Below are 14,668 nucleotides of genomic sequence, written 5' to 3'. Positions count from 1 at the left end.
TAAGAGCATACACATCAACCTCAAAGTTTTTAGTCAAATTCAGTCTAAATATACCCTTTTGTTAGGTTAGCTAACCTACTATTTATAAACAATTACAATAGTTTTAGTACTCTATCACTATTCTACTTTAATATTGTAGCATTTTCTTTCTCCTTAAACAAATTTTTTTAATCCATCATTCTCAAGGAGTGAATAAAATAAGATTTTTATTTGGGGTGTAAAAACTAAACCCCCCCCCCCCTTTTGCCATTTTAACAGCCAAGACACTAAAATAAAACATAATCCGATTTGGATATATAAATTTTTTTAGCATCAGTGAACAACAAGGTTGTATATATACAATCCTACTGTTCATGGGTTGTAAAAAAAAAAAAAAATTTAATGGGGTGAGAGAGGAAGAGAGGAAAAGAGGGAAGAGAGAGATGGGAGAGAAGAGAGCTAGATAGAGTTGATTTGTTTATATCATTTGTTGATATAGTTTATATTATTTTAATGAGTTGTACGTAAAAATGAAAACTTAAATGTTGGGTGAGTTGTAAAATGAGATGGTAAAATAGATAAAGTAAGTTTTGAGAATGTATAATAAACATTTTTTTTTGCATCCCTTGATACTAATGCTCTAATATGTGGAAGTTTTGAGTGAGTTTAGCATTTTTTTTTTTAATTGTATTAACTGTGTGTCTGGGACAATTTGAAAATTTCAGCTTATTTTTGCTACTATTTATAGGTCTTATTACACTTTTTAATAGTATTATTTATGGGTCATATTGTATTATTTTAACTACTTTTTAACTTTATTTATAGTACTGAAACAGAAACTAAAAACTTTAGTTGAAACTAAAATTGAAATTTTTTTCTTGAAAATACGGTAAATAAAGTTAAAAGGTATTTAAAATAGTACAGTAAAGTTCATAAATAGTACTAAAAGTACAATATAATTTATAAATAATAATAAAAATAAATTAAATAATAAAAAAAAGTTAGTTTTGTAAGCCAATACCAAACACGCACTAAACGTGGCTTTAGCCAGGCTAACAAGAGTTCTTTAATGCCATTCATTCGTTCCGGATGTTCAACGGTTGGTTCATGTCCTGAAATTATAGGGCAGATAGGACTAATAGGAGGCTAGCAACCGAAACTGTGAGGTCACTTTTTCATAATGTTCCTCAGGAAATGACCCAAACCAAACTAGGTTGATCATGCATTAGCTTTACAGGATAGATTGGCCATGAAAAGACAGGTCCACAAATTGGTTTTGCACCTGCCACCTAATTGAAATGAACGGGTACAAGTTGGGCTTAAACAAGCGGTCCGCTGAATTTTGATTTCAATTCTCTTTTGTTTTATTTTAGAGTACTATTCATCATTGTTTAGTTTTTTTTTTTTATCAGTATTACTACTATTCATCATCCTTAATATTTTAGAATAAAGTACTTTAAACATGTTTGAAACTTTATGTTCAAACCATTAATAGGAAAATAACATTTGTCTTCGTCATATACAATACACATAAATTAACACATTTTTGGTCCGTTTGGATAGAATTTATTTTGTTGAAACTGAAAATTAAAAACATTATAGCAAAATAATTTTTAAATATGTGAATAGTATAATAGGACCCATTTTTAATAAAAAAAATTGCGGAAAAGTGAATTTTGTTAGTCCTGTAAATAGTACACGAGACCCACAAACTGATGAAAATTAGTTGAAAAGTCAGAAATATACGGCTACTGTTCATGAACAGTAGTATGAACCGTAGCTATTGTTTCCCTGAAATGCGTGCTGCAGCAAACACAAAAAAAAAGGGGGGGGGGGGACGCAAAAATCGCCAGTTGCGTTTTAATGTGTATTCAAACCCCACCTTTATCTTCTTTCTAATAGTTGGAACCCAAGGATCTAAGACTCCAAATATATTTGGAGTCAAACCTTTTCCAATACTCAATAGTATATTCTTTGATACCGGTACATGACTAGACAAATGCCAACCTCCTTGGTGAGTAAAAATGTTCTTTTCAAGATCATGATTTATGGAGTCTGAGAAGTTACATTCAACAGACCTTCGCATAATTTCTTTAAAGTCAAGCCTCCATGTCCCAAACAAAATGTGATAGAATACTATGGACCTTAGTATATGGACCCCCTCCTTGGTGAAGCTCATGCCGCCCTTTTGGCTCTCAAGATGTCAACATTCCATTGTATCTCATTCGTCCATATTGAAGAGGATTCCCTTAGTATGATAGAAGTCCTTCAAAATCCTTCTATTCATACCTAGGATTCCTTTCCCCATTTTTAACTTCTATTTTAGCATCCTTGATCCCCCTCTCTTGTTGAGATTTTTGATTTGTAAATAGAGACCTTAATTTCTTAGCCTATAATCTTGCTACTTAGGTTGCTTTTTGTATGTGAGATGGGCCCATAGAGATATCTTCCCTACTGCTTGGGTTTCTTGTTCGGTTTCTATATATATATGAGATGAGTTCAAGTTACACTGGTGAAGAAGAAATACAAAGGTAAATTCTTCTGTAGGTGTCTTCCACGAGAGAGGAGATGAAGAAGAAATTGAACATTAGGCTAGATAATTTTTTATTATTATTTAAAGATAAATATGGGAGAAAGTTAATGCGGTTTGATTACTTATTTCTAGGACAATTATGATATGACACAAGTATTTTTCCACCCTTAGATTTTAATAAAGATCAATGATCAAGAAAATGTGTAACTCTTGTAAGGTTAAAAAGAACAAAAACATCTCACCCAAAACTTCTCCAAATACAAACAACAAAACAACTTTACAAATTCCAAAAAATCAGCCATATAAAAAAAATTCATTGTAAATTAGGAATCCTCTTCCATGTAAATAAGACTCCTCCAAATTTTAAAAAAATAAAAAAGGTAAATTAATTTTTAGTAAATCTTAGAGATTTTTATACATTTCATTTAAATTTTAAATTTTAAACTTTCAAACTGTATCTTTTAAATCTCAATTTTTCTAAAAAAAGTTTCATTTAAACCTTCTATAACAATTTGAACGTTTCTTGTTAATGTATATATAGGTTCATTGGGCTCTAGACCCAATTTTATTGTCTTACATTACAAACATATTAATATAGCACACATACTTGTACTAGAATCATGTCTTGCACTGCAGTCATATACCGGGGCAGAGCTAAAAGGAAATTGCCCCCTTGATTGCCCCCCAAAAAAACTTCTTAAATATAGGCATTAAGTTTGCCCCTGAAAAATTAGTTTGTCCCGTCCCAAATAGATGGTTTGATACAATGATATATTGATTCCGAAAAAAATAAAAGAAAAGATCCGTTTGGCAAGAAAAAAACTAAAAAGATAAATATGATATATTATTATTTTTTAAATCAAACAAACAAATAGATAAATTATATATGAGGGACTCGCAATTTTTTTTTGAATAATTTTAAAAAAGATAAGTAGAATATATTTTTTTATAAAAAAAAAAATCAAACAAACAAATAGATAAATGACCAACTTGAGGCATTCTTTTTGGTTAAAAAATTAATAAACTCATTGAACTGTAGGTCTTTAATAATAATTGAAATTAAATTTTCTTATATCATGACATTTTTAAAATTTAAATCAAATCCATATTTCTCATTGTACCATAACTCAAAGTAGTTGACCCATATTTTAAAGTTAAAATAACTATAGAAACACACACACACACTCACAACAATAAATCTCTATTGCCTCAATCCCTCCACTCGTATTTTTTTTTGTCAATCTCCCAACATTTGCATAATTTCAAATTTTGAGTTTTTGCTATTGATGAAGCTGAGAAATTCACCAGTGAGTCACACGATGCCTTCGCGCTCGAACGTAAACCTACACAATGCAAAGAAGAAAACCTATCAAAGGGCACCGGTGTGGTGTCGGCCAAATACCCTCCGAAGGTTAAGTCAGAAAGTATTCTCACAACTCTAGATTGCTAGAGAGGGTAAATAATGCGTACCTCTATTGGTGAGAGTATTGGGGCTTTTATAGTAGTCGAAAGTTTTCCCTCTTAGACTTGGCATCCAAGTCTTTTCCTTGTAGAAGTCTTCTTTTTTTAGAGTCCGAAACGTGGTGGACAGATCTTCTCCTTATAGGGAAGATCTTCACCAATACATGAGAATCATAGAGTCCAAGTTGCGCAAGGACTCTTCTTTGGGCTTTACGAGAATGGGCCAAAGTGTTCCCACTAAGGGGCCCAACAGGCTCATGGCCAACCAGCCCACCTTTATTGCCTCCGTCCACATTAGGTCCGTCCACTTAAGGCCTTATGTAAATAACGGGCTCGTCTATTCTTTAGTCCGTACACTTACCCTAGGCATCCTAGCGCGTATTTTCTCCCTTTCAGTTGCCCCCTCACCCGATGGGTCCGTCAGAGACAAGAGAACGGACCCATGGGGTGACGGTTTTAAAACCTCGATCATGTTTTCATGACACCTAGATCCGTGAACTTAACCCCGTACATTGTCAGATCAGGAGCTAACACATTTATGAGCCGTGCCAAGTGTCATCCTGTTAATGGTCATTGTTTTGGAATGAGGTGTCGCTTCGTCTTCCGTGCACATCCTTTATAAATATCGACCCCTCCGCCCCTCATTTCTCCACTTGTTGTTGGAAAAAATTGTCAGAGCGAGTCCGTCACATCTGTCAGAGAATAGTCCGTTCACTCCCATACCCATCGTCTGCAACATCTTGCTTACTCCGAACTTTTGGTAAGTAGTCTCCTATCCGTCCTCTTTTAATTTTAATTCTTCTTTATCTCTTTTTTAGACTTTATACGCCCGTCGTTCTTTCTAAACCCGTTAGAGTCTTAGGTTTTGTCATTACCTGTAGGCCATGTCTAGTGCGTCGAGTAATCAGTCGGTCGTCCATGACGGGGTGGACTACGAAGAGGTATACCCATCAGGTCTCAAAGACCACGACGCCCGAGCGAGGAGAGTAGTCCGTCATCATCCTCATCATCCTCAACAAATGAGGGCCTGGAGATGATCGAAATACAAGAAGGTTCAGCTGACGACGAGGAGCCGATAGTTAGATCCGTCGTGAGAGCTGATGGACTTAGGGAGTTCATCATGCTTCCAAAGTGGACGGTACACGCCTTCACGTCCACTATCAAGGAAGCCCACTTTAACACCCTTAGGGCCCGTTACCAAATCCCAGACCACATCCCACTCCGTCTACCCTATATGTCAGAAAAATGTTATTATGAAGGAGTTGACGGAGTAGGTGTGTATGAACAAGTGCTTAAGGCCGGCCTAAGATTTCCATTAAATTCGTTGCACCGCGAACTTTTAAGATACTTAGGTATATCCGTCAGCCAGGTGTCTCCTAATGCCTGGAGAGTTTTTATCGCGATGGAGGTTCTGTACGGAGCCATGTCGGACGGTGGGAGAAGGCTTACGATAAAGGAGTTCCTCCACTGCTACCGTCTAGATGAGATAGATAAGTCGAGGGGCATGTATAGCTTTGTCCCTAGGAGTCCCGTCTTGAAGGTTATTTTTGAAACCCCAGACTCAAATAGAGACTGGAAGAGCCACTACTTTTTCATCGAATGAGATAATTGGATGTGTCATCCAGGAGAGACGGACTTCATGCCCGTTGACACAGTTTGGGGCGTTTTAAACCCATCTGGTATGGCCCGTCGTAAATGACTCCGTGCAGTTTAACTAATTTTTATTATGTTTTTAACATCCGTCCTCTTTGATGCAGTTCGACGGGGCCCCAGATTACCCTCGAGGAATTCAGCTTCCTTGAGAAAATTTTTGCAAAGACAAAGCCCGAGGAGCGGACTTGGGCCAAGCTCGTCAACCTCAACACCATCCATTGGTATTGTGACGGGCCCGAACCAACCCCGACGTCACTAAAGTACGAGAAATAGACCCGTCTAAGTAAGTCCGTTGACCCTAGCACCTGTTTTTACCGTCATTATTATTGTTTATTTCTTAATCCGTCTACCTTTTTAGAGATGGAGGATGCCAAAAGGCGAGCAGCTATAAGACTTCAGGCCGCAAAGAACAAAGAAGTTGGAACGGACCCAATGGGGACGGGCTCCAGTGAGCAAGGTCTGAAGAGGAAACTGCCCGTGAAGGGTGACCGTGCGCCAAAACAGCCCAAGATCCCCTTGGAGCCAGTCATCGGCTTGATGGCTGGGGGGAATAAGTTGGTCACTCTGATCAAACACAGTGTGGGTAAGGGTCTGATGACGGGTCCGTCTGGTAGCCAGAAGAAGCCACCCGTCCTGCTTCGTGAGGACTTCAAGTATGCCCTCGAGAGGCTATCATCGATTATTACTACCGACGACTACGAGGATTTGGGGAATCACTCAACAGAGGCGATGGGGGAGACGGGCCTCTTCAACATTGCTCAGGTAATTCTTCTGTCGTCTTTTGGTCCATCCGTTCACCACTTGCTGCCCTTAAATATTTTACTTATGCATTTTTGTTGTCCTTCAGGCTATGATCATAATGAAAGGCATGATGGGACGGTGTCTCAATCATGAGACGACCATTGGTCGGGTTCGTGAGAAAGCCAAGGCGATGGAAGAGGAGCTGCTCAATCTCAAGGCCTGGAAGGTCATCCAGGAAAAGAAGCTTAAGATGGCCGAGACGGCCCGGGCGAATGTATCCAGCTGACGGACCGTCTGAAGAAAGCCCTGGTGGAGAAAGACGATGAGGTCCGTCAGGCGAAGGAGGATGCGATACGCGAGTATCGCAACTCCGACACCCCCATTTCAGAACTAAGTCTTGTTTATAACGACGGGTTTGACGATGCCCTCCGTCAGGTGAAGGCGTTATACCCGGATATAGACTTATCCACCGTCACCGTCACTGCCCCTGAGCCATCAACCATTCAGCCCGTGCAGTCTGAAGATACTGATGTTCTTTTCGACGAGAACGTCCCTGTCCGCGAAGCTCCTGTAGATCAAATTGTTGCGGACAGCCAGGCTAAGGACATTGGGGACCATCCAGTTGAAGAGAAAGAGATAGCAGACTTGTAATGACTTAGTTTTACTAATTAATCTCCTTTCTTTTTTTTTTTTTTGGTATCAAGTGTAGAACAATTTTTAATACCCGTCATGTTTATGGGGTTTATATGAACATTGACCGTTCAGTATGTTTACATTTTGCAAGGTCCGTTGACCTTTGTTTTATCTGCGTGAAATGCATGTGTTTTATTTTAAAGTACATTTCATGTTAAAATGAACTCCGTTCTGCTTATGCGATTCTTCCGTCCTCTCTTCTCTCTTTTTTTTTTTGAAGATAATCCGTCTAGCCTTGCGGAATTAACTTATCCGTCCATTAACCGTTTAACCAAAGGTCGTCATCCCTTAAGATGATTTGTCCGTTCGTGGGACTTTTAGAATTACCATTCGTTTTAGAATGGTCCGTTTAGTACGTGGGCTTAGCCTGGATTCTAAGTGCTATCACCCTTCAGGGATGACCCGTTCATCTTGTGGTTGCTATTTTTGGGCCCGTCCATTATGTGGACTTAGTAGTTACCATCTTTTTAGGATGATCCGTCCAACTTGCGGACGCTATTTCGGGTCCGTCCATTATGTGGACTTAGTACTTACCATCCTTGTGGGACGATCCGTCCAGCTTGTGGACGTTATTTTGGGTCCGTCCATTATGTGGACTTAGTACTTACCATCCTCGTAAGATGATCCGTCCAGCTTGTGGACGTTATTACTGGTTCGTCCATTATCTGGACTTAGTAGTTACCATCCTTTTAGGATGATCCGTCCAGCTTGCGGATGTTGTTTTGGGTCTGTCCATTATCTGGACATAAGATTTTCATCCTCTTGGGATGGTCCGTCCATCTTGTGGACTATATTTTTAACCGTCCGTCATAGGACTTGAGATTTTCATCCTCTTGGGATGATCCGTCCATCATGTGGACCATATTTTTAACAGTCCGTCATAGGACTTAAGATTTTCATCCTCTTGGGATGATCCGTCCATCATGTGGAAAATATTTTTAACGGTTCGTCATAGGACTTTAAGATTTTCATCCTCTTGGGATAATTCGTCCATCATGTGGACTATATTTTTAACAGTCCGTCATAGGACTTAAGATTTTCATCCTCTTGGGATGATCCGTCCATCATGTGGACAATATTTTTAACGGTCCGTCATTGAATTAACTAGTTTAAGCAGGAAAAATTCAGTAGAGTCTGAAAGAAATCTTTATAGGAAAAAAGGTGCCTGCCCCCTTAGGCTTAAAAAAGCACTGGTAGAGAGATTTGTTCAAAGTAAAGCAAAATAATGGGAATAGCTGTTCGAAGTAAAACTACTGAAAAACTTTAGAAATAAACTGGAAAGTTGGGGGGGGGGGGGGGGGGAATGGGAATAGCTGTTCGAAGTAAAACTACTGAAAAACTTTAGAAATAAACTGGAAAGTTGGGGGGGGGGGGGAGGGGTTGATGCCCTTTACGTCGTCTCTATTGGTAGTATCTCCGTAGGTGCTCTGTGTTCCACAGGTGTTGCAATTTCCGTCCGTCCATGGTTTCGAGGTGGTAGGTCCCCTTCCTTTGCCAAGACGAGATCTTGTAAGGTCCTTCCCAGTTGGGGCCAAGTTTTCCTTGTGAAGGATCTTTAGCCGCTCCCATTACCTTCCGTAGCATAAGATCCCGGATCTGAAAGTCTCTGTGTCTGACTTTGGAGTTGTAGTATTTTGCCATGAGGTTCTGGTATCGGGCCAACCTTTGTTCTGCTATAGCCCGGACTTCGTCGACTAGGTCTAGCTGTAGCCGTAAAGCCCCTTCGTTCTTGTCGTCATTATAGCTCTCCACTCGATAACTTGTAAGCCCTATCTCTGCTGGAATGACAGCCTCGCTCCTGTAAGCTAGCCTGAATGGTGTTTCTTCAGTGGGCGTTCTTGCCGTTGTACGATATGCCCATAAGATACTTGGTAACTCACCGGGCCAGATGCCTTTTGCCCCCTCGAGCCGGGTCTTGATGATTTTGAGTAGGGACCGGTTTGTGACTTCAACTTGCCCATTGGCCTGCGGATGTGCGGGTGATGAGTAGTGATTTCTGATACCCAATTCCGAGCAGAAATCTTGGAATGCCTTGTTGTCAAACTGTTTTCCGTTATCAGAGACGAGTACCCTTGGTATCCCGAATTTGCATACGATATTTCTCCATACAAAACTCCTGATGTTTCCCTCCGTGATAGTCGCTAGAGCTTCTGCTTCTACCCACTTAGTGAAATAGTCGATCCTTACCACCAGAAATTTCAGCTGTCGTGCAGCCGTCAGGAGAGGGCCCATGATGTCTAGCCCCCATTGGGCGAAAGGCCAAGGGGCCGTCATGGGTGTCAGCTCTTCGGTTGGTTGCCTAATTAGGTTACTGAACCTTTGACATTTGTCGCAAGTCTTGACGTAGGCTTGTGTGTCCTTCTGCATTGTAGGCCAATAGTATCCTGCCCGGATCAGTTTGTGTACTAAAGACCATGCCCCCGAATGGTTTCCGCAGATACCTTCATGGACCTCTCTCATTATGTAGTTCGCTTCCTCGTGGCTCAAACACCTTAGGTATGGTCGTGAGAATCCCCTCTTATATAAGACGTCATTGATTATTATGAATCGCGAAGCTTGGACTTTCAGTTTTCTTGCGGCGTCTCTGTCGTTTGGGAGCGTACCTTCCTTCAGGTAGGCCGTTAGCGGTGTAGTCCAATTGTATTCAGGATTTACTTCCTGCACTTCTGCCCTACTGTTAATGATTGAGGAATTCTGGATAAACGACAATACCTGATCAGGGGCCATCATAACCTCTGCGGAGGCGGCTTTTGCGAGCCGGTCAGCACATTCATTCTCCTCCCTTGGGATTTGGACGAATGTGACCTGGAGGGTGTCGATCCGTCTCCTGACCTCTTCCAAGTATTTCTTCATCTTTTCCCCCCTACACTCATAGGCGCCGCTAATTTGACTGACTATTACCTGCGAATCGCAATGTACAATCATGGCCTCGGTGCCTACTGCTTTCGTCAGGTCTAATCCTGCCACCAATGCTTCATACTCGGCCTCATTATTGGTTGTTGGGAAGTCCAGCCAAATCATACATTTAATTTTCTCTCCGTCAGGGGTTTGAATTACTACCCCGGCGCCTTCAGCTTGCTTGTTTGATGATCCATCCGTGTGGATGCTCCATTGTCTGAGGGCTTGTGGTTCCTTCTGCTCTGTTTGCGTGTATTCGGCGATGAAGTCCACCACTGGTTGGCCCTTTATTGGGGTTCGCGGTCGGTAATGTATGTCAAATTCGCTCAGCTCTATCGCCCACAAGGCCATTCGTCCGGCAGCTTCAGGGCTGCTCATTGCCCTTTTTAGGGGTTGATTTGTTAGGACGATGATGCTGTGGGCTTGAAAGTACGGTTTGAGTTTTCGGGCTGCGGTTACCAGTGCGAAGGCGAGCTTTTCCATGTGGGGGTACCTCTCTTCAGCCCCCTGGAACCCCCTGCTTATGAAATAGATGGGTCGCTGAGTTCCTTCCTCTTCTCTTACTAAGGTCGCGCTTACTGCCACCTGCGAAACTGCTAGGTATAAGTAGAGGTCTTCTCCAGGCTTGGACGGGCTGAGCAAGGGTGGCGAGGCAAGGTATTTCTTCAGATCTTCAAATGCCTTCTGGCACTCATCCGTCCACTTGAATGATTTCCTTAGGACGCGAAAGAATGGTAAACACTTGTCCGTTGCTTTTGACACGAACCTGTTCAAAGCAGCAATTTTGCTGTTTAAGCTCTGCACGTCCTTTACTGTCCTTGGCGGTTCCAGCTTCATGATGGCCCATATCTTCTCTAGGTTAACCTCTATTCCTCTTTGGGACATCATAAAACCCAAGAATTTTCCCGCCGTTACTCCGAATACGCACTTGCCCGGATTCAGTTTCATGTTGTATGATCGTAGGGTATCAAATGTCTCCTGGAGGTCGCTCAGGTGATCTTTTTCGTGTGGGCTCTTGACCAGCATGTTGTCAACGTAGACTTGTACGTTCCTCCCTATCTGGTGCACGAACATTTTGTCCATTAACCTTTGGTACGTTGCCCCAACGTTCTTGAGTCCGAATGGTATCACCTTATAGCAAAAGGGTCCTTGGCTGGTGACGAAGGACGTTTTCTCCTGATCAGATTCCTCCATCTTGATCTGATTATAGCCTGAGAAGGCATCCATAAAACTTAGGAGCTGGTGTCTGGTCGTGGAGTCGACCAGCGCATCTATCCGCGGGAGGGGATAGCTGTCCTTTGGGCACGCTTTGTTAAGGTCCGTGAAGTCAACACACATTCGCCACTTCTTGCTAACCTTCTTGACCATGACCACGTTCGCCAACCACTCCGGGTAATATACTTCCCTAATGAAACCTGCCTCGAGTAGTTTTCTGACCTCTTGCGCTATTGCCCTGTCCCGTTCGTGAGCAAACACTCGCTTTTTCTGCCGGACGGGTGGGGTTGAGGGGTTCACATACAGCTTGTGCACTATGACAGAGGGATCGATCCCGGGCATGTCTTCGTGGTTCCATGCGAGAACGTCTTGGTTCCTCCTGAGGAATGTTGTGAGGGCTTGGCGCATCGGCTGGCAGGCCAATGTTCCTATTCTAGTCGTTCGCTCTGGTTTTGATTCGTCGAGCGTTATCTCCTCCAGCTCTTCGACCAGTTTTGCGACCGTCCGCTGCTCTTCTATGCACATTGTCTGATGATGATCTTCTATTTCTAGCATGACAATGTAGCATTCTCAGGCCGTCACCTGATTCCCTCACAATTCCCCAATCCCATAGTCCGTTGGGAACTTGATCATCAGGTGGTATGTTGATGTTGCTGCTTTCCACGAGTTTAGTGTGGGTCGTCCGAGAATACCATTGTAAGCGGATGAGCAGTTCACCACGAGGAACATTACATTCCTAGTGAGCTCTTGCGGGTAATTGCCCACTGTTACCGAGAGTGTGATGGAGCCTATTGGGAATACCCTTGTCCCTCCAAAATCGACAAGTGGAGCACTCGTCGGTATCAATCGTCCTCTATCTATCCCCATTTGCTGGAATGCTGGATAGTATAGAATATCTGCTGAGCTGCCGTTGTCGATTAGTACTCGGTGGACGTTGTAGTCCCCCACACGTATGCTGACAACCAGCAAGTCGTCATGTGGATGATGGAGTCTCCTTGCGTCTTCTTCAGTGAATCCGATGATAGGGCTTTCCACTCGTGCGGTATTAGGCGTAGAGCCTGTTAGATGGACGTTCAGGACCGATCTGAGGTACGTTTTTCGAGCTTTTTTGGAAGAACCAGTAGCCGCGGTCCCTCCCACGATCATCCTTATGTCTCCGATGGGGGGTTTAGGACGCTCGTCATCCCGTCGAGGGGCCGACTCTTGGCGATTGGGATCCGCTCTCTCTTTGTTGACAAATTTCTGCAACTTCCCTTGTCTAATGAGGGCTTCAATTTGCTGCTTTAGGTCGTAGCAATCGACTGTGTCGTGGCCGTGATCTTGGTGGAAACAACAATATTTGTCTCGCGGCCGTTTGCTTGGGTCGCTCTTTAGTTTCCCCGGGAACGTCAGCATTTCCTCGTCTTTGATTTGCATCAAAACTTGGTCAATCGGGGCGTTTAGAGGGGTGAAACTTGTGAACCTTCCTCCCGGGGGCTTAAGGCACCTTTCGTCCCTTCTGTCTCCTGTCCTTGGTCTTTTCTGCCCTTGATCCTGACGCACGTCCGCCTGCCATTCCCTTTTTCTGGGCTTTTCCTCCCTTACTAGTAGCGCGTCTTCCGCGTTCATGTACTTGGTGGCCCTGTAGAGGACCTCTGACATGGTTTTTGGGTCATTTTTGTATAGAGAAAACAAAAACTTGCCCTTCCGCAACCCGTTCGTGAAAGCGGCCACCAGTATTTTGTCGTCGGCTTCATCGATCTAGAGCGCTTCCTTATTGAAGCGGGTTATGTAGGATCTTAATGTCTCGTCCTCTCTCTGTCTGATGCTCATTAAGCATGCCATGGATTTCTTGTACCTGTGTCCCCCTATAAAGTGCGAGGTGAACTGAGTGCTCAATTCTTTGAAAGTGCTGATGGAGCTCGGTGTCAGCCGACTGAACCAAATTCTTGTGGGACCCTTCAGTGTGGTTGGGAAGGCCCTACACATGATTTCGTCCGGTACTCCTTGTAGATGCATCAAGGTCTTGAACGTCTCCAGGTGGTCTAGGGGATCCTTGACCCCATCATAACTCTCTATCTGTGGCATTCGGAACTTGTGTGGTAGGGGAAAGGAATTGACGGGGCCGGTGAATGGAGAGTCAGTCCGATTTACTAGGTCGTCCAGGTCGCTGGACACTCGTCCTTTTAGGGCGTTCATTATGACCTCCATCTGTTCTTTCATCGCCTGCATCTCCGCGAACATAGGCGAAGGAGTCGCATCCATGAGGGATGGGAGGCTCGTGTTCTGTCGTTCTAGCCTGCTTGGGGCGTTGCTCCCTTCAGGCCTTTCTCGGTCTCTTTGCATGGCGCTGGTACCTTCCTGATCCTCCCTCCGGTTGTTGGGTGCTGTGTTTCTTTGACGCAACTGTTCTTCTAGGTCATGATTTTGTTTGGTGAGGCGCTCCACGGCCACAGTGAAAGTCTGAACCTGTCTTTTGAGTGCGGTTGTGGGTAGTTCCTCTCCTTGGATGTCGTTGGTTGTTGCCATCGAGCGAGTGAGCACCATGCAACCCTTCTGTCTCAGGGATGAAGCAACGTTTGACTACTTTCTTCTCAGTTTCCCACAGACGGCGCCAACTGATGAAGCTGAGAAATTCACCAGTGAGTCACACGATGCCTTCGTGCTCGAACGTAAACCTACACAATGCAAAGAAGAAAACCTATCAAAGGGCATCGGTGTGGTGCCGGCAAAATACCCTCCGAAGGTTAAGTCAGAAAGTATTCTCACAACTCTAGAGTGCTAGAGAGGGTAAATAATGCGTACCTCTATTGGTGAGAGTATTGAGGCTTTTATAGTAGTCGAAAGTTTTCCCTCTTAGACTTGGCATCCAAGTCTTTTCCTTGTAGAAGTCTTCTTTTTTTAGAGTCCGAAACGTGGTGGACAGATCTTCTCCTTATAGGGAAGATCTTCACCAATACATGAGAATCATAGAGTCCAAGTTGCGCAAGGACTCTTCTTTGGGCTTTACGAGAATGGGTCAAAGTGTTCCCACTAAGGGGCCCAGCAGGCTCATGGCCAACCAGCCCACCTTTATTGCCCCCGTCCATTTAAGGCCTTGTGTAAATAACGGGCTCGTCTATTCTTTAGTCCGTACACTCACTCTAGGCATCCTAACGCGTATTTTCTCCCTTTCAGCTATAAACTTAAAATTTAAATAATAAGAAGAACAGATTAAGAAATTTTTAATTTATATATATTTTAAAATAAATCAAGGCAATGAAGCAATATAAAATTTTCCATGTATATTACTATACTTTTATCACTTTTTACTTTGATTCATTATTTATTTTATTTTTTGGGAAAACAAATTAAATATTTAAACTTTAATACATAAATTATCTCTTAAATTGATTGTTATTAGCTATGATTTGAGTTATTTTATTTTTTATATTGATCATATGAAATATAAGCATGGGTTTGGATCCAAATCAAATATTTACATATGTACTTGAAGTTTATTAAGATTTTGAAGAA

At 42.6% G+C, this 14,668-nt stretch overlaps 1 protein-coding gene across 1 annotated transcript; it reads right to left on the bottom strand.

Annotated features, from left to right (window-relative positions):
• Positions 1-11,764: 11,764 nt before the first annotated feature.
• LOC136070779 (uncharacterized) lies at positions 11,765-12,814 on the bottom strand. Its single transcript, XM_065781201.1, has one exon. The coding sequence runs from the start codon at positions 12,812-12,814 to the stop codon at positions 11,765-11,767; it is 1,050 nt and encodes a 349-aa protein (XP_065637273.1).
• Positions 12,815-14,668: the final 1,854 nt, after the last annotated feature.

This window comes from Quercus suber, unplaced genomic scaffold (assembly GCF_002906115.3).
Source record: "Quercus suber isolate HL8 unplaced genomic scaffold, Cork oak 2.0 scaffold_14, whole genome shotgun sequence".
Taxonomy (NCBI): domain Eukaryota; kingdom Viridiplantae; phylum Streptophyta; class Magnoliopsida; order Fagales; family Fagaceae; genus Quercus; species Quercus suber.
This window is presented reverse-complemented; position numbering and strand designations above follow the sequence as displayed.

What these genes read in the sequence shown, in the direction of transcription:
- LOC136070779 (XM_065781201.1), bottom strand. Translation starts at nt 12,814, where the DNA reads ATGTCAGAGGTCCTCTACAGGGCCACCAAGTACATGAACGCGGAAGAC.